At 42.2% G+C, this 22,949-nt stretch overlaps 1 protein-coding gene across 1 annotated transcript; it reads right to left on the minus strand.

Annotated features, from left to right (window-relative positions):
- Nucleotides 1–963: 963 nt before the first annotated feature.
- On the minus strand, nucleotides 964–11,348 carry cplx2b (complexin 2b). The gene is made up of 3 exons (XM_070913439.1): nucleotides 11,294–11,348; nucleotides 1,307–1,482; nucleotides 964–1,161 (listed from the first exon to the last, which is right to left on the minus strand). The coding sequence occupies exons 1-3, from the start codon at nucleotides 11,322–11,324 to the stop codon at nucleotides 964–966; spliced, it is 405 nt and encodes a 134-aa protein (XP_070769540.1). The 5' UTR covers nucleotides 11,325–11,348.
- Nucleotides 11,349–22,949: the final 11,601 nt, after the last annotated feature.

Below are 22,949 nucleotides of genomic sequence, written 5' to 3' on the forward strand. Positions count from 1 at the left end.
TTATGTTTTTAAATAGCTTTGTGGACTGTCAGGCCTTCAAAACTACGTCTGTGATTTCCAGAAGTACCTAGTTTGAACAATGGCTTCTGGAAACCACAACAATGCACCAACTAGCCAACTTTATATCAAATACATTATTCCAAAAGTGTCCGCTGTTGTATCCATGAACGTGTGCCTACATGCCACCAACAACTGTACCAACCTGTTTGACTCAAAATGAAACCCTCATTTACAATTCCTCTGCTGGAGGAGATGATATGAAGGCACGTGTCCTAAAAACTCAAATGCTGATTTTTTTTTTTTCATTATAAAGACCTACAGCAGGTTCATAAAAGTAGAAAACACCCATTGAAATAAACACGGCATGCTCCATCTACTGGAAAACATGCCATTTGAAAAACCACAGAAGCGAGCGGACAGAAGCGTCCACTGCCCTTCTTTAAGGGAATACTGTTCTCCATTGGTCACCATTGCCCGGCAACAGATGATGGCCAACCAATCAAAATGTCTGATCTTAATCTGTGTAAAAATAACAACAAGAAAAGGACAAAAAACATACTAATTGTAAGAAATGTGCTAAGTGGCAGTTGAGAGGTTGTACAGCAATTTTGGCAAATAAAAGGGGGAAGAATGACGCAATCGTCGAGGAGTAGAAAAGAACAAAGTAAAAGATTTGTAGAAAGGCAGTGTGTAGCCTCTAACAGTTTGGCAAGAACCCCCCTCCCGAATCCGTTCAGCTCCCAACAACTTCTACATGCCCCAGATCTACACTCAAACCCTGCCAGCTCACAAATACCCAAACCAATCCCCCAGTCTCTCTTTTCTCTAAACCTGCAGCAGTTCTCGCAACCCTTTCCACCCAAAGTCCCCAACACAAAGATCCCCGCCTCCCTTTGCCCCGCAGCCTAGCCCAGGCCAGACTGGACCCTGAATTTAGGGTTTGTTTGATTTGTTTTGTTGTTTTTACTTCTTGAACATGTCCTGTAGGGGTCCCGGCAGAAACTTGAGGACAGTGTCGAGGATGCTCTCCTCGTCCTCTTCGTCGTCGTCTCCGCAGCCCCGCGGGATTGCCTTCTTCGGGCGTGTCAGTGACCCCTCGCAGGCCTGCTCCATGGCCGCTTTCTCCTCCGCCTCCTTCTCCTCCTTCTTCTTCAGCCCATACTGAACAGAGGGAGGACAAGAGGTGATGAGAAGTAGGAGGAAAACTGTGACGGGATAGTTTAGCAGTTAGCTGAGCAGCTGTTAAGAAGCGTCTGCAGTGGAAAGAAAGTTACAGCATGAGTCAAACCAGAGGAAAGTTTCCTACCTTGTCCCTGATGGTCTGCCGTACTTTTTCCCTCTCAGCCTCCATGCGGGCGTGTTTGGCCTTCCTCTCCTCCTCCTGCTGCCTCAGTGCCTCCTGCCGCTCCTCCTCCTTCTTTGCTGCATCCGGGTCCTTCTCCTCCTCCCCGCCCAGCATCTTACCCATGTCTTTGGTGGCCCCTGGACAGAAAAGAAATGCAGATGTTGGAGGTAAACTCGGGCTGACAGGTGTTTTACTGTTATACAGTGGTATGGGCTTCATGAATAAAAACACATTAGACACAATAGACCACATGTCCGTCATAATCAACTACGAAAACACTGCGTTAGCAGTTCTGAGGATTATGTGGCGACGGGGTTCCCCCGAAGATCCTTTAGGCCACTTGGAAAACAAGAAGGAAGAAGAAGAGCCAACTGGAAAAGCTTCAAAGAGCCACTGAGACAGAAGAAGACACATTCCTCCATCTGGTGTCGTCCATCTGTCAGCGCTACCTGTCCCACCACATCCATAAGCATAGCATAATAACACACAGTGAGTTTAACATCGTGAGCCACCAGTTCGGATTTGGAGGGAAATCTGCCAAATCGCTTCATGTCACTTAACAGGAAGAGGGCGCTGTTCATCCACAGATGAAGGAGGTCCGGCTTTTCCAGAGTTTCGGGTTATAGCACATGGTACATCGAAACACCAGCACTTTTTCACTACTTTCTGACATTTTGTAGATTAGTTGATTGATCAAAAAAGAATGAACAGGTTCATTATTAATCAACTTGCCACCCAAATGTAGGTCACAGTCTCATGTCATAAATTACAGGAAGTTTGAAAATGGTAAAAATGTGTTTCTTTTTACCTTTTTAACTTTTTTTCCATTTTTTTTTCTTTCACGGCAGAAATTGATCTGCGATTACCTTCTGCTACAACATATGTATTTACTGTGTGTATCATAAGGGAAGTTTGTCCGTAGGCTGACTGGATGTTTTGGGGTTGAATGCCTTGCACAAAGGCACCTCTGGTTCCCTCAGTTCCATCAGCACTTTCTCTGCCTCTGCTCCTAAAACGGGTTCACCTCTTTATCTGTGATAGAAGCTGCTTTCTAGACGTGAAAGCGACTCCCTCCGGCCTATCAATATTGCTGCTGTTACCTCCGTCTGATCGATAGTAAATACAGGACCACCTTAGCGTGTATGAATTATGGATCCTCCAGCAGAGAGAAAACTTCATCTGGGTATTGATCTGCGTTTCAGGCGCTGGTGAGAGGAGAGCCGGGCTGGCGGCCTGGTTTGCCATCTAGTGCCTTTCTTGAGTCAGAGCCAGAATAAGGGCTAAATATGTTTCACCACTGAGGAGATTATTTCAGGAAAGAGTATGAACAATGGAAAGCTGTGTATTTTCTGCACTGTGTCCCAAAGATTAAATGTCTTGGAAACAATGATGCTGTTGGTTGTGTAGCTTCTTGCCAGCATTAATGTTTAAAGTCATCTTCAGTGGCTTGAATCTATAATTGACTCTTGTTCGTCTGTTTCATCTGGTTTACACATGCCACACCCTGTTGTTCCTTCTGTATTGGTGACTTATTGATGAAAGTCAGAGCCAGCATAAATATTATCAACATTTCATAACTTCGAATACGTCATTATTTGCCAGAGATGAAAATTCTCTATTCTCTAAATTTAGCTTCCTGGCCAAGCTAGTGGCTTGAAGGATGGTAATGATGGTCTGTTGGTCTCCGGGAAAGATACCTCTACAGTTTTTGGACAGAAACACAAACGTAGAGTGAGTCCGAGTTGTACAGAGGATACACCTTTCCTCAGGTGTCACAGGCATTTTTCACTATTTTCTGACCTTTCTGACAAACTGATTAACCAAAAAATAAATTACAGGTTAACTGGTAATGAAAATAATCAAGTTTCCACCCTAAACCAGGTCAAGGTCTCATGGTCTTTTAACAAACCTTCCATGGTTTGCCTCACTAAATGGTGAAGATCTAAGAATAGCAGCGTTGTAAATTTGATCATTAAACTGTTCATTACTAATGTGATTCAGCTGGTGTTTTCTCTGGAATAGTTAATCAGTGTTGACAGTGTTGTTTTTGGTCTGGCTTCTCCGCTGACTTCAGTTTGGATGTGAGAACATTACTGGACTGAAAGTTACTTTTGGAAGCCAGGAAGGTCATTAAACATTAATGGTTCAATCATCGCTACTGATTACCAACCCCATCAACCCTCACAGATATAGTGCGGTCATTTACTGTTATGTGGCAATAAAAACCTGAATTACTGCCTCTTTAAGGAGCCAGAAGAGAACATTTCTGAAGGAGCAGAGTAAATTACACAGAAGAAATGTGGCTTTAAGGACTGTGTGGTTCTCTCTCCGGTTTGTGAACCCTGGGGTGGCCGGCCCTGTCGCTCTGCAGCAGACTCACACAGTGGTCCTAATTGCCCTGCAGTGCTGAGTGGTGGCAGCAAACCTGAGGATGACAAATTAGTGCTCAGCTGGTGGTGGGGGTGGGGGATGGGGTGAAATATTCCCCAGGACCTGCTGGGGAGTCGGGTTAAGGTCAGACTGTCCGCTGTGCGGGCCTCATTGTGTTAAAACACTCAAACACACACCATATGTACTGGAACTATGTGCATGTGTGTGTGTAAACACCTGAAAAGCAAATGTACACAACATACAGTAAACCTCTATACAGTAAGTGTTTCTGGTATAGTTAAACGTACCCTAACCCCAGATTCTATATGCCCTTAAATTATTCTCAGATTGGTGCACGATGCTTATCTCCATGTTGATTGGGCAGCTGTTCTGGCAGGAAGCCCAGTGTTTTGGTTTAATGAGTGACCCTGCCAAAGTAACTGACAAGCACGGATATCAAATTTAGATTCATTTATTAACGAACTCTGAGTGTCACAAACTGTATAATATTGGTTTTGAATGAATGATCTGTGGTAAGTTTCAGATAGCAAACAGCTAGCTAGCTTAATATTGTGAAATAGACTATTTCCCGGGGTGGAAGTCCCGTGGTGGCGTAGTCAGGCTGTATCCTTGAATCTTAGAATATAAGCTCCTGCCATATGTGTGAGCTGCATTTTCTTTAAAGTGATGGTGAATTGAGTCCAATTATGTGCATGTGATGAAGTGTGCATGCGTGTGATTAAGCCCATGGCATCAAAGTCTCACTCCAGCCAGGTACAGGTACAAGTGGTACAGTGTCATTAGTTTTGCAGGAATTTGGTCATAAAACCAACAAAGACACCATGAACGTCTGTATCAAGTGTCATGACAACCCAGTCGATAGTTGATGAGATATTATAAGTGGTCGCCCAACCGACCGACATCGCCACCCCCGGACCATAAAGTGATGCTGGTTAACCCGAGGAGGACAACAAGCTGCAGATAGTAAATTAAATGGGAAAGTCAATATTACTCCACCCTCCAGAGAGGTAGAGCGTTTTCTCTTTGACCCATCAGTGTCTTTACCCTTCACATGCTCCCTCCCTCCCTCCCTCCCTCCATCCCTCCATCCATCCATCCATCCATCCATCCATCCGACCACCCCCTTCCTCTGTCCTTATCTGTTCCTTTCCTTCCCCCTCTGTTTTTGTTTCCCTTTTCCTCTTTTAAAGTGATATTTCAAGACAGAATCTGATTAGACGGTCTCCCCTTCATTCATTTACTCTCTTCTTTTCTGTTTCATCTCTTCTGCTCTTTTCGAACTGAATTTCAATTCTGTCACCGCACTAACATCACTGCAGCAGGACTCATCTATCCTTCCTCTGGGCTTTCCTTTGCTTCCTGTCCATCTCCCTCCTCCACCTCCTCCACCAGTCCATTAGAGGCCAGCTCACAGATTTCCACTGCGGACAAAGGTGGGCAATTTGAGGCAAAGTGCTCAAACGGCCCCAGTCCTCTTATTGTGCATTCAATCGCTCATTACTTCAGTCAATCTTTCCGTGGGCCATGTCTTATTGCCACAGGGATTTTAATGCACAAAAGCTCAGAATTTTAAGAGATCTGGTGGTATGATGTTGCAGCGCAGCTCCATGAACGCTTCAACAGACCCCCAGCACACAAACAGTGGACAGCAGAGAACCTATGTGGACAAGATTTGATTGATTTAGTAGGTTTGGCTGAAGCTCATTAAGGAATAGAAAAAGTGTATAACTGTCTCTTCTGCATTTGGAGAAATAAGAGCAGTGAGTGAAACGTGTTATTACATCTGACTGAGCTATTTAAGGCTAGTAGCTTTTAAAAAGAGCAGTTATAGCAGCTGTAGTATTATTGTTTTTGATGCAGTAGTTGGTCAAAAAGTACATTTGAACTACTTTATATACTTTGGGTAGTTTAACCTATAAAATGCATCATATTTATGCAGCTTAATAATTGGAGTAACTACAGAAATACACCTCAAAGTACCTCAAAATTGTAATTATGTACAGTACTTGAGTAGTTAGTTACTTTCCAATTCCAGAAATGAGTTCCTATGAAAACTGTTCATGGCTGGTTGCCACTATGGTAAATGAGAAAATAAGCATTGTTTTGTTATTTAGATGAAAGGTGGCTTCATTGCTTGCAGAAAGAAGAAATAATCATGTCTCAGCTGAACTAACAGCTCCTTCATAATGAATTCAAGTATAATGACATAAAGATATTCTGTATTGTGTCTCTCAAGTTATGATGAAGGTTTAACAGCTCAGTGAGGTTGAATGATTGTCAGTGATCACGTTCCCATTGCTGCACGCTCAGCGAATCCTCTTCGGGCAATAAAAGGTTAAACAAACTGTATCATCTCGAGCCGAGGCCGCAGAGTGAAGACGGCGTCTCTTCAACCAGAAGACGTCATATAATATTTATCTGAAAGTGCAAACATATCTGAAGCGCTGTGGCTTTGCACCCCGTCCTCCCTGCTGGAAGCCTCTGTCTGGCGAGCACGGAGGGAAGAGATGAAGAGTAAATTAAACAAATACAGGAAAAAGGTTGGCGGCGAAAGTCTGAATGAAAATGATGATGGCAAAGTTTCTGAACTTTTCAAAGATGCTTTTCAGAGTTTGATGAGTTTTGTAAGTTTTTGCTTTTGTCTGTTTTGTATAACATTTATGCACTTTTTCTTTTCTAGCTGAGTTGAGTCGACCAATCAGCTTGTTTTACGCTCCGTACGACGTGTTGTTGGGATCTGGAGGTGCGTGTGTCTCCTAATTCACGTGTTACCTTTCTGCAGCATTTCTTAAAGTTTTGTTGAGAACTGCATGGAAATGTATCTACGAAGAGTAAAAAGGGAGACAGAAAGGAGGAAGCCTGAGCTGAAGGATGACAGAGAACACAAGGCAGAGAGACAAAGCATGGACCATTGACTCCCCCTCCAGCCAGTCAGATGGATGGCAGTGCTGCTGGATCATTTGTTAGGGGTGGAGCGGTTTGAAAAATGGACCTCATTTAAATAATGGATGACCTCCATCGCCAAATTACGCCCTCATAAGTCACATGAGCTCCTGGACTGGTGGAAAAATGTGCCACATCGATCAGATGTTTGGGAGGCAGGCCAGCCTCGTGGTTACATCACTGGATGGTTACTGGTTTGAGCTAAAATCCCAAACCCACATCTTCTGCTGAAGTGCTCTTGAGCGCCATAAACTGTGTGGTTCTGTAGAGTCTCTGGTCAACTAATCAACCTGCTCATGGCTTCCTGTTATTGCACCGTCCTCGCCTGCTCGTCAACCTCCCGCCGGCACAGGAAATGAAACAGTGAGCTCCACCTGCCTGGTCGGGACCAGTTCACGCTGATCTTTCAGAGATTATCTTAACATTATCTTTTATATGAGCTTCTTTATGAGAAAAGGTGAGATGTTCACGTCCTGGAGAAGGCAGGACAGACGGGACGCACATATTGGGAACAAAATAAATGTTTCGATGGCGTTTTTCTGAGGACAAGAAGGGTCGTAGAGAGACTCATCACCCTCGTCAATTTGAAATAGCAACATCTTTCACCTTATATTTGCTCACTCATATACAGTTTAAATAAGATGTTGGTGTAACATTGTTGTTAAGCATGTTTGCTTGCTAAAATTGTATTAATCTATTAATCATTACATTTCTAAAGGTATCCTGTCATGACCTTAAGTGTTGGACTTGTTGATGAAAAGTGGAGACCTGTCTGTAAATTTCATGGTAATCCATGTAATAGTTTTAGAGGTATTTGAGAGCAAAGTGTCAGACTGTCTGACAAACAGAGAAACTTGTCTACACCGTGAGCTTCACACCCTGGTCCATGGATCCACCTCGCTGTGCTGGACTGATTAATCTAACACAACGTGGAAGCTCTGACGAATCCGATTTCTAATTAAACAACCAGTGAATACAATCTGTGGCCCGCAGCTGAAATCTATACCTCAGTCTGGACCGATGACATGTTCAGGAGGTGTCCAACATCTAATGACATTAGTGAGGCCTGTGTGTGCGTGTGCATCTGTGTGTGCATGTGTGTGTCAGGCTAAATTAAATAAAAGTTTGGGTGCAGCTAAATTGGACAGAGTGGATGATTTGTGTGTGTTTGACTGCTTGTGTCTAAATGAAATCAGACTGTGTGTTTCCCACAAACGTGTTTCATGAGGATTAAACAAAATACATCACTCTCAATTCTGGTCTATTTAGTGAAAAGTAAATGTTAAACATGCATTAGCAAAATGTTATGGTTTTACTGCCATGTAGAAATGTACTATTAAGTACTATGTAGTCTTGTCTGTAGAGAAAATAGAGACAGTGTTCGATTGGTACACTTCCAATTAATTAATTCCAATTGATTACTGGTGCAACTGGACTTCAGTCAGTACACAGCAGGTCAGCTGACAGGCAAGCGTACAATTCAACATAGCAAACAAATAATGATTGAATATGTTCTTGTTGAGAAAACTGCTCTGGAGCTTTCAGTCACATCACATGATCTTCACCAGCAGACGTAGTTTACCCAGTTTTCATGGAGTTGTAGATTCCCATTTTTTCCAGAGCTCTTTTCCTCATTCATCTGCTGAAGATCAAGTGATACAATAACTTGGACCTTGTGGTGAGATTGGTTTTCTCAAAGGTCAAGAACGAACCTTGAACGTCAACATTTACTCGGATAGAAGGACGTTTTTGTTCATGGAAGTTCCTATTTCCCCTGTAATTAATATTAGACCCGTAACAAAAAAGAGTTACATATAAATAAATACAAAATGATTTTTAGCTGGTACAAAATCTATTTGGTTGGGTCATTTCTATGCATGAGAAACACTGAAGGGCTGTTGTTTGATTGATGTTCTGACATGCCCACCTAAACACACTGCTCCCATTGGCTGGAATACACTTCATGTCAAAATGGTGTCATTCCCCCCGGGATGCCGCGACTGAAACCTCATCTGTGTGTGTGTGTGTGTGCTATTTGTTCTCCGTGTATGCGTTCATTCTGGAGTTTGTGTGCGGCTGCTTGCATGTACTCATGGGCGGCCAGCTGCGTCCCAATGAAATAAATGCCAGTCTGTTTCAGGAGAAAAGGTCACAGCACAAGACAACACCGCTACAGGAGGTAAATTACAACACTTCAATGTGGGATAGATGGACAGTAGGGGGAATGGAGGGATGGATGGAGGGGTAAACTGCTTTACTGTAGCCTATAACACAAAGAGAAGGAGGGGTGGAGGGAGAAAAAAGAGAGAAAATAGAATGAATGGACGCTATGGGGTGCATGGATGCAAGATTAGAGGGATACTCAGAGTTAAAAGAAGAAAAGTGCTAACAACCCAATCTGCGCTGCTCTCGGCAGGAAGGACGAAAGGATGGATGGAAAGAGTGGGAACTGAATGGAGAAAGATGGAGGAGAGTAAATTGCAAAAAGCCTGTGGGAGAGACGGATGAGTGAATTAGAAAAGAAAGAGAGATGAAGAGCTGGAGAGCAGGGAGATTGCACCATCCCAGTGGATGGGAAAGAGGAACGGATGGATAGATGAGGACAGAGATGGATGAAGGGATGGAGTGAGCCCAGCCTAATGGCGTTCAGACCGAACGTGATACAAATTTTGTGTCCTTTTATTTGTGCACATCTGAGGGCTGGAGCAGAGTTTTGTTTCGCCGACCTGACAGGTTCAGACAAAGGATCAGGATTTGAGTCCAGTTCTGGCCATTTTGTTGCATAAAGCCTCAGGTCAGGTTTAGATGTGATTATTTTCAAATGTAAGTTCGTAGAAATGCTCTCTATTCTATCTCTGACGGTACCAATCGTCTGCATCCATGTGTGTCAAGTGTTGCAAGGAGATAAAAACTGCCCTGAGAGAATAGACAAAGAGATATAGTGCAGCCAATGCGCTGGAATAGTCTGGCAAGCTAGCGGTCAGCAATGGATAAAATAAAGCAAAAATATTCTTAGTTCAGGTTTGAGTCGTTCGTACTGGGTCTTAAAGACGCAGCGACTGGCTGGGTTTGGGTCAGAACTATGTGATGGAGTGTTTTTGCTATGTTAGCTGTAGCAAGCTAATAATATGCTCTGACTGCTCAGAAATGGACTGATTTCAAAACTTCCCAGTGCAGTTACTTCTTCTAGATCAATTCTCCTCTCATCTCTGGACATTCACAAACTCCATTTGTGTAAGTGGGAGAAGCACAAATGTGTTGCTCATAATCAGCCACTGTACAGAGGGAATCTGCATCTGCTCCTGTCCCATAGAGTCACTTTATTTTGATAGGTGAAGAACGGAGCACCCCCTAGTGGCTCAGTAGCTAAAATAAAGAAGGTAACTACATAATAGAGGTTTTCATAGGCACAAAACTTTGGACCCAAATCAAAGCAGACCCACGGAAAACCTACCTGAACCTGACATGCATAAATTAAATTTCAAAAAAAGAGACCAGATCCAAAGGGGACCAAAGTAAAGTCGGGCCCAATATGAAACAGCAGAGGGAACAGCGACACCCACACCAATTAGTGTGAATATAATTTGGCCCCAGCCCGACTCTGGTGTGGTTTTTTGAAGGGAACAAAGCATGGAAGGCTTGGACTGAAAACTGAGAGGAAGAAATGAGAAAGGGGGGATGTGAGATGGACAAGGGAGGGGGAGGAGTAGAAATAAAAGAGTAATGGGGATGAGAGAGTGTTGGGAAGAAGGAGGAAGAAAGGGAGAGAGGGCAGGCTGAGCTATAAAGGAATAAATCTCATTTCATTCTGGCCGGTGGTCAATGAGCTGATGAAACTAGATGAGAGGGTTGATTTAAGGAGACATTGACCTCTGGCCCCTGGGAGCCCCTCACTTACAAGAACATTCACACAGCCTTTTTATGTTGCTCTTACTGAATGAGTCAAACCTCAGACGATGTACAAGTCACCTGGGGGGTAAATGAACACCAGGGGCAAGGCTATGAACTTATGAAAGAATACAGTTGCATTAGCAAAATTTATCGCATTACCCAGATGATTAGTCGCTCCTGTAATTAAAACAATATCAATCCTATTTCTGTGTGCTCAGTATGGTCATGTTCTGGACCTCCTGATAACTAGTTTTAGACATAGATGTTGACATTTTTACCTATTTTAAAACAAAAGAATAACCAGAAAACATGCCCCAATCCATCCTGAGGGGATGAACTGTAATAATAATACATGGATATCTGTACCAAATTTCATGGCAATCCATATAATAGTTGTTTAGATATTTTACCCAAAACCACAAATGGTGCTAGAGGAAACGCCAGGGGATCATCAAAGTCTAAATGTGATGGCAATTCATCCAACAGTTAGGCAGTTTAATGGCTGTTGATCTCTGTTGCTCAAGTGCCAACATGTAACTCAGCACTAGCCAAAGTTTCCCCTGTCGTTTTCAATGGAGAACACAGGTTTACTGGGTTCAGAGCTAAATTGCCAAACCAGAAAATTAACCGACTCTTGTTACCACGTGATGGTGACATGGAAAATTGCCAAAACACTGACAGGTTAAGGTGTGTATGGACAAGGGGCTACATTCGAGTACTTACCACCTAAAGCTTGTTTCATTACAAAATCCATGGTTGCTGCTGATTCGTAAACTTGTTCTTCTCAAAACCAAAGAGAACTGAGCATGTAGCCACCGAGCCTGGGTCTCTGGGTGTCGTGATCCTTCTCACTTTGCCCTTCCTCTGTCGAGATGCTGAGCGTCTTCAGTGACTCTCTTCTTGATCTGAGAGAGAAGAAATGAGACATGATTAAACAACAAACAACTGGAAGCTCAGTTTTAATACATATTAATTAAAAAAGTGTTACGTTTACAATTTCGTCTCCAATACATCCATAGAGACACTAAATACAACAATAGATCTCTAATAGTATTGGACAGAGCAAGACAGGGTTTCACGCTGATGTTAAAACAACAAATAATGGGATCTTCTTAGCACTCTCTATCCCTTTGACAGGAATCCCATTCTGGGAAGCACCTAGATCAATACCGAAGCCACTTATCTGTCTGTAACTCAATACCAATGGATCAATCATTTTCTATTGCTAACTGGTCATAAACATTTCATGGTAAATGAATGCACGCAGGCTGAGAAGAATCCGAAAATCAGCTTAAATCCATGTATACTATTGTACATAAAAACACAGATATAGAAAGTTAAATAGCAAAAGATAGTCTCATCCACATTTTCTCATTAATATTTCATGAGCTATGACAATCCACTGTCTCCATTTCAGAAGCTTCTTCCTGCATTTCCACCCTAGTGGGTAATACAATCGCTGTCGCTCTGTTGCCCTGTTGGACTGAGCATAAAACACTGACTTTGAAATGTGTTTTCAGTCCAGAGTGATATGTACAGTCTGGCAGGGTATGTGTGGGGGGAGTTCAGGGATACAGTCAGTCAAGACTGTCGACTGTCGAAGAAAGCAAGTCTTCTAGACACTCAGTGCACTGTTTTAAGATGCCCTTCAAGCATCACTGGGTTCTGTTCATGAGTGAAGTTAAAGAAGTTAAAGCCTGCTCGAAAACTTGTTAGATTACGCCACGTGTTAATTTGCATATCCTTCATCATCATAACGCTAACTATTTACAAACGGCATACACAAAAGTAAAACTAAAGCTGCTACCATCTCCTCACTATACAATAACACTACCTCTACTTTCAGAAACATGTCTATGTAGACTGTTGTATCGTCTGTGAAATAAACTCACTCTATATAATAAATCTTAGACAGTCAAGTTAAATCATTTAGAACAAAAACAAGGGAGTAGTTCCCTGGACAAACAATGGGGATCAGTGATTGGTCAGCTCATTCGTATCTGTCTGTCCTCCACTCACTGGACACGGTCAGTCCGGAGAGCCACAGCCGCATGAGAGCTCATGTAGTAAGAAATATTGGCGACTCAATTGAAGGGAGAGGAGCTAAGAACCGCCTAAAAAGTTGCTAGGTTTTCTTAAAAGTCGCCAAATCTAAATCTAAGGGAGCCGAGCTCTCTGTGAACCAGGCTGGTACACTTTGTTGGACCAGTGGTTACGATATCAGATTTATCGTCATTTAATTTGAAAAAGTTTTGCGACACCCAGCTTTTGACATCCTTGAGGCAGGTGAGGAGATTATCTAACCTGCTGGAGTTACTGGACTGAAGAGGGACATATAACTGAGTGTCGTCTGCATGCTGGAGAACATCTACAGTTTGCCTCAAGACTGTGACGATGAAGGATAAAATAATGGTTGTTGTGATGTCTTTCCAGAGTGATAAAATCTTTCCCCTGTGCAGTCACCACTACCTGACACATCATGTGACCAGAGTGTGAAATCAAGGGGTTGATTGGTGCTGCATCAGCAGTGATGCGGTCACCATGGGATCTATTCCCAGTAGTGGTACTTTCACCTCGGTTGTGTGTTCAATGAATACAATTGTCCTTGTCCTGAGGTGGATCTAATGAGTCCGATTGGTTAGATGGACATTGTCAGAAGTACAGTAAGCACTGTAGAACAAATGGACATTGGGGAGAAAATGGGGGAAAATTACATAAATATATGGCGGAAAAAGCTTATTGCCTTTGAATTTCAAGTTGGGTTTTACATTGTTTTTAATAGAGTTGGCCATTAGGGGAACTGCAGCTGCCTTCATCACTCAGCCGTGGTTGCGCCTGGTTGCTCTTTGGCTTATGTTGAATATGATGCACTGTTGTCCCTGCATTGTGTTCCTGTATCTATTTGATAAATTGTTCTACTGCAGCAGTGTCAACCAAGATGAAATCCTCCACATTTATTGCACCTAGCGAACCAGAACACCATTTCCATTTTAAAGAAGATCCCTCCTGCTCTCATCGCCGAGCGCCCGGTGTCATTTCGCTACGGCAATATTTGCCGGAGCTGAATAGAGCCGGGATGAGATGGGATGGGACGGCAGATTGAGCTGCACGGCTTATTCTGGGAGGCAACAGGGGAGACGAGGCCGAGCGGGATGACAATCCATTTGTAACTGTGACCGAGCGCTTCAGGGGGTGAAGAGCCTCATTTCCATACACACACACACACACATTGATGACATACACACAAGATTTCATCAACAAAAACGCAAATATAGGCTGATACACAATATGAGAAACACAAATGCTATGCACTTAACCTTGTGTAAGGAGACCGTGCAGTTTGCATTCATTAATGTGTGTTGGTGTGTATGCATACAAAAAGACAGGTGCATGTTTAAATGTGTGTGTCAGTGTGAGTTTACTTACTAAATTACTAAACGAGGAGGTACACACACACACACACTCAGACATGAGCGTGATATGACAGTATTTTCCTTGAAAACAAAACTGCCTCCTACACCTGAGCTTTCACTCAGCAAGGTCAGGGGTCACGCTCACCCACTGTTCAGCTGTTACACTCAATGCATACTATGTTTTATGTTACTGTGTCATGTCTTTTTTTATCTTTCAGATAACAAAAGAAGAATAGCATGAAATCTGAAAGAAAAGAGGAAAGATGAGCCAGCTGGATAAAATCAACACTTTTCATCATTCTTTTGCTTTCAGTAACTTTTTCCTATCATTGCTTTTGGAGACGTGATCTTATTTGATCTTATGTTGCTGTATTTGTTGGTGCATCTTATTTTGCGCTGTGGCTTTGTTTTGGATCTTATACTGAGATGAACATTTTGATTATTCGGTCTTACATCAATACATCGCAGTACAGTAGAGGGAGGCAGCATAGCTGGGTCATACAGTGGTGTGGCCTCTGGTGTTTGTGGCCTGGCAGCAGAACATTTCTCTTATCGTTACAGAAACAGACTCAAGGACACACTAATGGAATAAAGGAAAGATGCTGCTGTCAGACAAGGACATCTGGAAGAAAGGGAGACACACACACACACACACACACACACACACACTTGTGCATTGAGGGCTTTCAGTTCCTAACCTTGACATTAAAGTCATAATCCGTGAAAATAAATTATCTGCGATCACTGTGTCCCAGCAGTGATGCAGCCTGTATGAAACCTCTGTGTTAGATTTCTCTCTTCTGAAGCACAACAACTGATTTATGTGTCTCTCCAATTCAGATTTCTGTCAAATCAGATATTTTTTTACTTGACATATTTAAATGAGTGCAACACAAACAGTCTCTGCTGGTAATCTCTCTGCTCCTCTGCCATCTTTTCCATCACCGTCTACCTGCAAACTGCGACCTCTCCAACACCACGGAACCAGGAGAACGCAATCTTAGAAAATCCTTCATCTGAGAGACGGGAACAATTCAATCACGGTGTTATCGTGTGAAACGGAGGAGCGTCACTCTACCTGCCTCCATTTACATCCTCATCGGAAACCAGAGGCCTGAACGGCGGCTCGTTATGTAAGAGCTTATCAGTGGGCGGTTAGCGTTGGACTGGAAGCTGAAGCAGCTCTCCAGCAGACTGAACTTCTCCATTCTGGTGATAGTGGAGGGCTTTAAAACCTTACATAACCCTCCCTTTCACACAGGGCCAAATATATCATACAGTCACTGCACTGACAACAGCACCCAAGGGCCCCCCCCCCCATCTCCCATCCCCCAGCACCCAACCATTTTTCTTCCATCCTCCACCACCCTTTCTTCTCCATCTTCTCCTTTTTTTAATTTCATAATCCAGGCACTGGCAGCGGTGCGTGACGTGGGATAATGTTATCAGGGCCGGGCAGGACGGCGTGCTGATCCTATCCAGTTAATTGGAAGTTGTTTCTGAGTTTCACGCCCAGAGACGGGGATGGGAGCGGCTCGGGAAGCCGAACATGAGCCTGAAAACGTAACATGTTTATGACAGGCGAAGGAAATGTGTTCGAGGGAGAGGAAGCTTTAAATGTGTGTGATTTCAGTTCAAAGATGACAGGTCCATTACAGGAGTTACATCCAGTACAGAGACACACATACTGGATCCAAAAGTGTTGCAAAAACTACATATTGCTGCTGTCATGCAAACTCATTGCTCCAGTTTTGCTGATTTTCATTTTTAAAACAAAATATGTTAGTTTCTCAATACTTTCTGAATTTCTGATGAAGATCTAAATCTTTAAAAACTTCACAAATATATAGTTTCATGTTTAAAAAGGCTCAGTAATTCCCTAAAACAGCTGCACTGTAGTTTGTATTAAAGGAAGTAGGAAATGGTGCTTATTTTTGGGACTATTTTCAGTGGCGGATTAATCCACATTTGGTGCTCTAGTGAGTATTTGGGGCAGCAGGACGGTGTGTGTGGGACTGAGTCAAAATACGGCTTTTTAAACTTTCTTTCGTTATTATCCATCAAGATTTCATTCATCGCTTTCAAAACTGCTGTGAAGACTTGAACCCCACAAAGTGTTCACTCATCTTGCATTCACAGTCGTAGCGGTTGCAACAGTCCCACATCCTGCGTCTTTGCTGCATTAGTGGTGTAATGCAATGTTCTCATCAGTGTTTCAATGCAAATCTGAATTCAACCTGACTGAACAAAAACTTTACCTCCATTTCAACCCCAGAAACCTCGTCCAGGTTTTGGTTCAAATGAATCTTTGCAAAACCGAAACTAAATGAGTTTTAACGTGCAGCAGTGGCATCTAATGAGCTCTCAAGTGTACAAAATAAATCACGGGTGAAATGCTTCTGTACCCTTTAATCAGTTTCAAGGACAGATGTTAAAAGCCCAAAGTCATTTGTAGTTCACACACACACACACACACACACACACACACACACACACACACTGTCCCCAGCTAGCCTTTCACCCTGTGTTTGATGAGCTGAGCCTTGGGACACTTGACTGGACCTGAATGGGAAAATCAATATAGAAAGCTGGATCCCTGACTCACACCAGGTTAGCATGAGTCCACCAGGACACTCAGACTTCACCTGTCAGCAGTCTGAGGTTCCTGAGAGGGTTAGAGGGTTCTATTAAGATGTATTGTTTTGTATTGTTTAGTAGTGCTCTCATTTTTAGTATTGTGATATAATATTGTGATGATTTTCTACTTTATATCATTTATATATCTATTTTTAATGTATTGACTACCCAAAATATTAACTGACGTATTTTAAAAAGTACAGTGAGACTCAAACTCAAGAGGACACGTTGGTGTTTACAGTAGAGGTGTTCGGTAGATGCACAAACTAATCTTTAAACTGCACTGACTTTACTCACTATAGTCACTGACTGAATCAGGAGCTTTTAGCAGTGGAGCTCCTCACTGGAGACTGGGAGAACTGTTGTCAGCTCAGCTGTGATTCACAGGATGTCACTTCCTCATTAAAAGCTTATTAAAAGACAGCGAAAGCCACAGAAACAATCCTAATCTGATGACTCTGTCGTGAATAATAGGAGGCTGAGCTATTAACCTTGTGTGTAGTGATTGTATTGGCTGGTTTTGTAGTGAACTGAGTGTAACAGACTGAATGTACTACTGAACTGAAGCCTGAAACGTCGAGCATTTGAATGGTGATGTGACCTCATAGTGTAGAAAAAACATGATTCGAATCCTTCAAATAATCGTGATTTTCACCTCTAGTTTACAGATACTTGGTGTAGATTTTAATGTGATTATCATATTTCAAACTATTCTGATTACAAAACCATTTTTCGTTGTAGAAAAATGGGAAAATCCCAGTAAAAATGACACCATTCAGTGTCCCTGGGTCAGATCCATTGGGCTTGATGTGCACCGCTGTCGTCATTTTCTAGTTGTAGGTAAAATGGCTTTAAATGTCATCAGTACCAGAATGTATCATAAATATTACATTTAGATGAAGTCACTGAACAGCCAAAGACTGATGACATCTCCCTATCTTGATGAAAATACCGCCTTAAGCTTCCACCTGGAGGCCTTTTCCCGAGGTAAATATGCTTCATCTGCATTTTGTGAAGTCCACCACGAAACCAGCCATCATAGAAATCCTGTGCAAAGGAAAGCCAGGTCCCTATCCTCAATGTTTTAACCAGAACTGACCAATAAACAGGCTTCCTCTGAGTCATGTGACATCTGTTTTCAGGCCCTTGTAATTACACAGAGTAAAGCAGAATGAGTCAGAGACAAAAGTCAGATGTTCCACTTTGGTTCAGACTATAGGAGTTTGATCAGTCCCTAAAACTGCATTGTGACTGAACTACTTCACACTTCCTGTTTTTGTTTACTCGGGTCAGTAAATATAGAGTCTCACACACAGTAAACAAGGTGGACAAGTATGTTTCATTGTGTTTATCCTGAATAAAACACTGCAAAATAACACATTCATGTTGCAAAAAGTCACCGAAGACAGAAAATACATTGTGGAGACGCTGGTGAATGAATTAATGATGAGCTGCTAACGCCGGGCGTCGCTCTCAGACCTGCCAGGCAGCCACTTCACCGCCCGGCGACATTATTTATTCATGTGACTTCGGCGTGATAAATTATTCCCTCAGCATAGACTGGAAGGCGGAGGAGGGATACATGACTCCATTTAATTTTCCTTCTTTAAAAGTGACCGACCCGCTCGGATATGAAATGATGTTGGATTACGGAAGCTAATTTTAACTTGCATATTTTATATTTTCATAATACTTAATACGGTTCATTATAGCGCTGACTTCCTGCAGGTTATGACGGCTTAAATATTACACCATTTCTTCACATGCCATTCTATTTCTGCCTCGGTTCGATCTGATTCAGTCTCTGGGCGAGACGGCCCTCTTGAGTTTGAGTCATTGCTGTGAATCCGGTTATGAACAGCTGTTTGTGACTAAACAGTTGATTATCTGATATATCCAGTTGTGAGCTGGTTGTTTCCCTTTTCTGTTTTGGTTCTTTCTGCCTCTTTCTTTGCCTGCTTCTTATTTTTTTCACTTTTTGTTGTGTCTTTTGGCGTTTTGTTGGTTTGGTAATATATCTGTTAGGACATGTGGAGGTGGGAGGACTCTTGGGGGTTTGCAGCAGGGTGGATGCTTGCTGGATGCTTCTGTTTGCTTTTGTGTTCATGTTTTTGTAATATTTCTGTGGTTCTGCTGATGATTCTGATAATGATATATTATCGTCCATATTCATGTTCTTCACACAACCATAACGCAAGTAAAAATGTTTGATGAAGCTCCCTTAAATTTGTTTTTTCAACAATTTCAGGAAATATATCGAGCAGGACATTTTACAATCACTGGCATTTCTATATGTTGACAATACACACACACACACACACATACACCACTGACAATACAGTTGTAAGAGCGTTGAGACTGGAAACCAGCAGCTCCTGAGACCAGGTCACCAACACATCACTGCAGAGCGTCAATATTCTGCAGGTTTACACTCAGATTCTCACAGAGAGAGAAAAGGAATGAATGGAAACAGTGTTCATGTTTATTCACGCTCTCGGTTGTACTCCATCTGTTTCCGTCTCTCTTCCTCCTCTTTGTTTCAGCCTGCCGTCATCTTCTTCCTCGTCTGTTGTGCGAGTCTCTCACTGTGTCTCTCTGTCACACTCCAGAGTCTCACCCTCGTCCTCTCAACAACCATTTTCTTTTTACTTTATTTAAACCTTTTTAACAGATAACAGAACACTTAGATGCAGATGGTGTTGAAGGTATTATATATTATTATTATTATATGGTGATATTATGATACATTTTTTCACTTGTTTTTAGAAAATGAGGCAGCAGAACCTCACTGGAAGCAGTGTGTTGAATATTATGTAATTAATGGAGCAATTAGCTGCTACAGTGAGGAGCGCTCACTCAGCCATCTGCTCAGATGACAAACAACGAAATCGATACGGCGCCGAGTCCCGACGCTCAGCCGCTGTTCAGCCTGTCAAGCATTAAACAAACTGTTCAGAGTGAATCTGAGGAGGCCCCGAAAAACAACTGAGGGATTCATTCACACAAGCTGAGCCTTTCTGTTCCTCTTTACCTGCATTCATCAGGTATTTTCATCTCTTTCGCCTGCTTCACATTCCCTGTGTTTGCCTTTGTGCTCATTGTCGGATTATAACCATATTAGAGTGACATGCAGGTGTTATTTTTACTTCAGTGTGACTTCTTTTTCTGTTCTGACTCGGAGCTAAAATGGTCACAGACTGAAGTAAAGTGCTGACTTAATAATTCAACAGGTTTGTAAAACATTTTTAGGGCAGAACAGCTGTCATGTAACATTTAAAACTGCAAATAAAAGAAGTTAATGGATTATTTCCTCACAACAACACTGTTTCTGCCAAACAAATCAGATAAAGTTAATAGAAATAGCATTCATTTTAACTGCTTTAACCTGATTAAGGCTAAGTAGTCCCATTATTGAGGGACATTTTAGATGTGAGCACTGTAATAAGACTTCTATCTAAATCTGCTCTCGTGTAGTTAAAGGATGGCCTGATAGACAGAAGCACGAGACTGTCCCCACCAGACATTGATCATTTGTTCTTAATATTTCTTCCTGGGGTTGTAACATCTCGTCTCTGAGTATTATAAAGCGTGCAACATCTGCTAAGCTTTTAAACTCATGGATCTGTTAGCCAAACTGGACTTCCTGGATCATATTTCACGTCTCACTCGTACTGTAGCTGGAGCAACGCAGCCCCCTCTGTGTTGTTTTAATGCAGGGCTGTTACACTGCTAAACCTCTCGGGGAGGACGGCCGGGCAGACGCAGCATCCCGTCAACACTGGTTTACTCTCACTATGAAGGTGATCTTTCCTTTACCGTAAATAATGACCTTTATAATATGGATCACTTTGGGAGGCCCTGACAAATGTTTTTGAGAAATCCACAGATGGAGGGAGCCACAGAGGACAACCATGACAGAAAGATGATGTATGCGGTTGACATTTTTGCAGTGTAACGTGGAGGCGGCGCCTGCACTCATCAATCGCTATAATCTCTGTAACATTCAGTGGGAACATAAACCAAGTATTTCTACAAACAAGCAGCTTCATTCAAATGCAGTCAGCTGTGAAATATTGTGTTGATGAGGTTTTCTACTTTGCATTAGGTGCATTTTTCATGCTTTTTTCCAGCAGCTACAACATAAAATGTTTCAGCAAACTAAAACATCAACCTGAACAGCGAGTCTAAGAGTGAGCTGCCATTTTGCTGAAGTTCAACTATCACACACACACACAACAAGCCTGCATCTGCATTTGTATAGCTGAGACAACGTGAAGCACATTCTTTGGCAGATCTGGAAATGATAGGAAAGGGCTGATTGAAGCTCAGCAGATGAGGCACATTCAGAGAAAGCAAAACTAATGCCAACACTTCATCACAAAACGACTAATGGTGCGTTTGTGAACAGATAAGTGCAACAACAGCGTGAAGGAGTGTGATTTGCATGAAACACGTAAAAGCAGAAAAGACGATCAAACAAACAAACAAACAAAACGTTCGGCGAACAAAAACAACCAGAGAAAAGGCGACTGGTGATGAAGCGGAATCAAACAGCTGGTGACATTTTCAGAGTGAACTCATTCAGCCTGAAGACAAAAGAATCCAAAAGACAAAAGATCCTCCAACGCTGCCGACACGTTCACCTCTGACAGACACGCAGAGATGCCGCTCATTTGTTGACATTTCATTATCTGCTGATATTTTACTGTTTGCATTGATCCAGAATGTCAGTCATCCATCCATCTACTCATCCATGCAGTTTTCATCCAGTCACTCAACAATCACTGTTGATCTCTTCTGCCCTTTTCAGCACAATTCATCTACCATTTATTTATCCATCCATTCTGCCAGTGGTGGAGGAAGTTTCGAGATCCGATTCTTTTCATTCTGAATGAATCAGCTGATTATTTTCTCCATTAATCGATTATTTGGTTTGTAAACATTCTGCCGTCACAATGACCCAGAGCCCAAAGTGACACCTTCACAATGCTTGTTGTGTCCAAGCAACAGTCCAAAGCTCCACATTATTAACAACACAATTATTGTCAAAATAGTTGCTAATTAATTTTCTGTCAATTTGTCAAATACCTCAAATTTGAACTAAAGTACTAGAGCGAATACTTACATCCCACCACTGCACTCTCCATCATCATCATCATCATCATCCATCCATTCCTCCATCAGTACATGAACGTCAGTGTTTTTCTTCCCCATCATCTTTCCATACCTCCACCCATCCTATTGTTCTGATAATCTCTCCAACATTCATCACTCCATTCTTTTCTCCCTCATTCATTCATTTCATGTTTCTTTCCATCCTCTTATTCATCCATCCATCATCCATGTATATTGTTCTGCACCTGTTCTGTTGGCCAGTTGTCCACCTAATGATTCCATCCATCTCATCCTGTTTATTCTTTATGCAGCTGTTTTGTTAGACACTTAATCATCCAATCCCTCCATCTATCATCGTCTGCCAATTTATCCATCCACCACTTCATCCATCTAGCTCAGCTTTTTCTGCACATTTCTTTGACCACTCATTTCATTTATCCATCACTCGGCCTATTTCTTCATCCATCATCTATTAATTCGCCTCTACCTACTAATCCATCTATCCATCAGTTGCTCTTTAGTTCAGCACTCCATTCATTAATTCTTCATTCATTCAGGCTCTCCATCATTTCTCCGCTTCTCCATCCACCAACCTATGTTTCCATCTGTTATGTTGGCCAGTTATCCACCTAGTCCTTCATCTATCAACCACTCTCCTGCCAATTTATCAGCCCATTCATACAATACATCATACAATTGATTTATCCACCAGTTGTCTTTTTTCAGTCAAACGCTGTTTTTTGAATGAGCTATCAGTCATTACTGGGATCACAGTCATTTGCCCAGTGTGTTTTGTTCTTTAATAACCTCTAGATTATAAGAGACTTAGATGTGAATCGTTCTGTAAGGTTGCGTTCACTCTGCAGAAACAATTCAACAGATTTTTTTTTAAAATAACCCTTTGACAATTCGTTTTAAAATGACGTCCTGTCAGCTTTGATACTTGGTGTACAAACAGTTCAGAAAGTGGTGTATTTTTTTGTGACTTTCCAAAATCAGTGTGTTTGTCTGCTCTGACATAACCTGCAAATGTTAGCATGCCTGGCTAACTAGCGTACTACCAACAGTGGCAACTTAGCGTCACATCCAAGAACAAAAGTTAGCTGGGTTAGAGATTACATTGAAAAGAAAGCCCCATTCAGGATCCACATATACTTTAGTCTCAGTCTTTTAGCATGATATTGTGTTTGTGGCCGTCAGTTGCGTAATTATGA

Source organism: Enoplosus armatus, chromosome 10 (genome assembly GCF_043641665.1).
Source record: "Enoplosus armatus isolate fEnoArm2 chromosome 10, fEnoArm2.hap1, whole genome shotgun sequence".
Lineage (NCBI taxonomy): Eukaryota > Metazoa > Chordata > Actinopteri > Centrarchiformes > Enoplosidae > Enoplosus > Enoplosus armatus.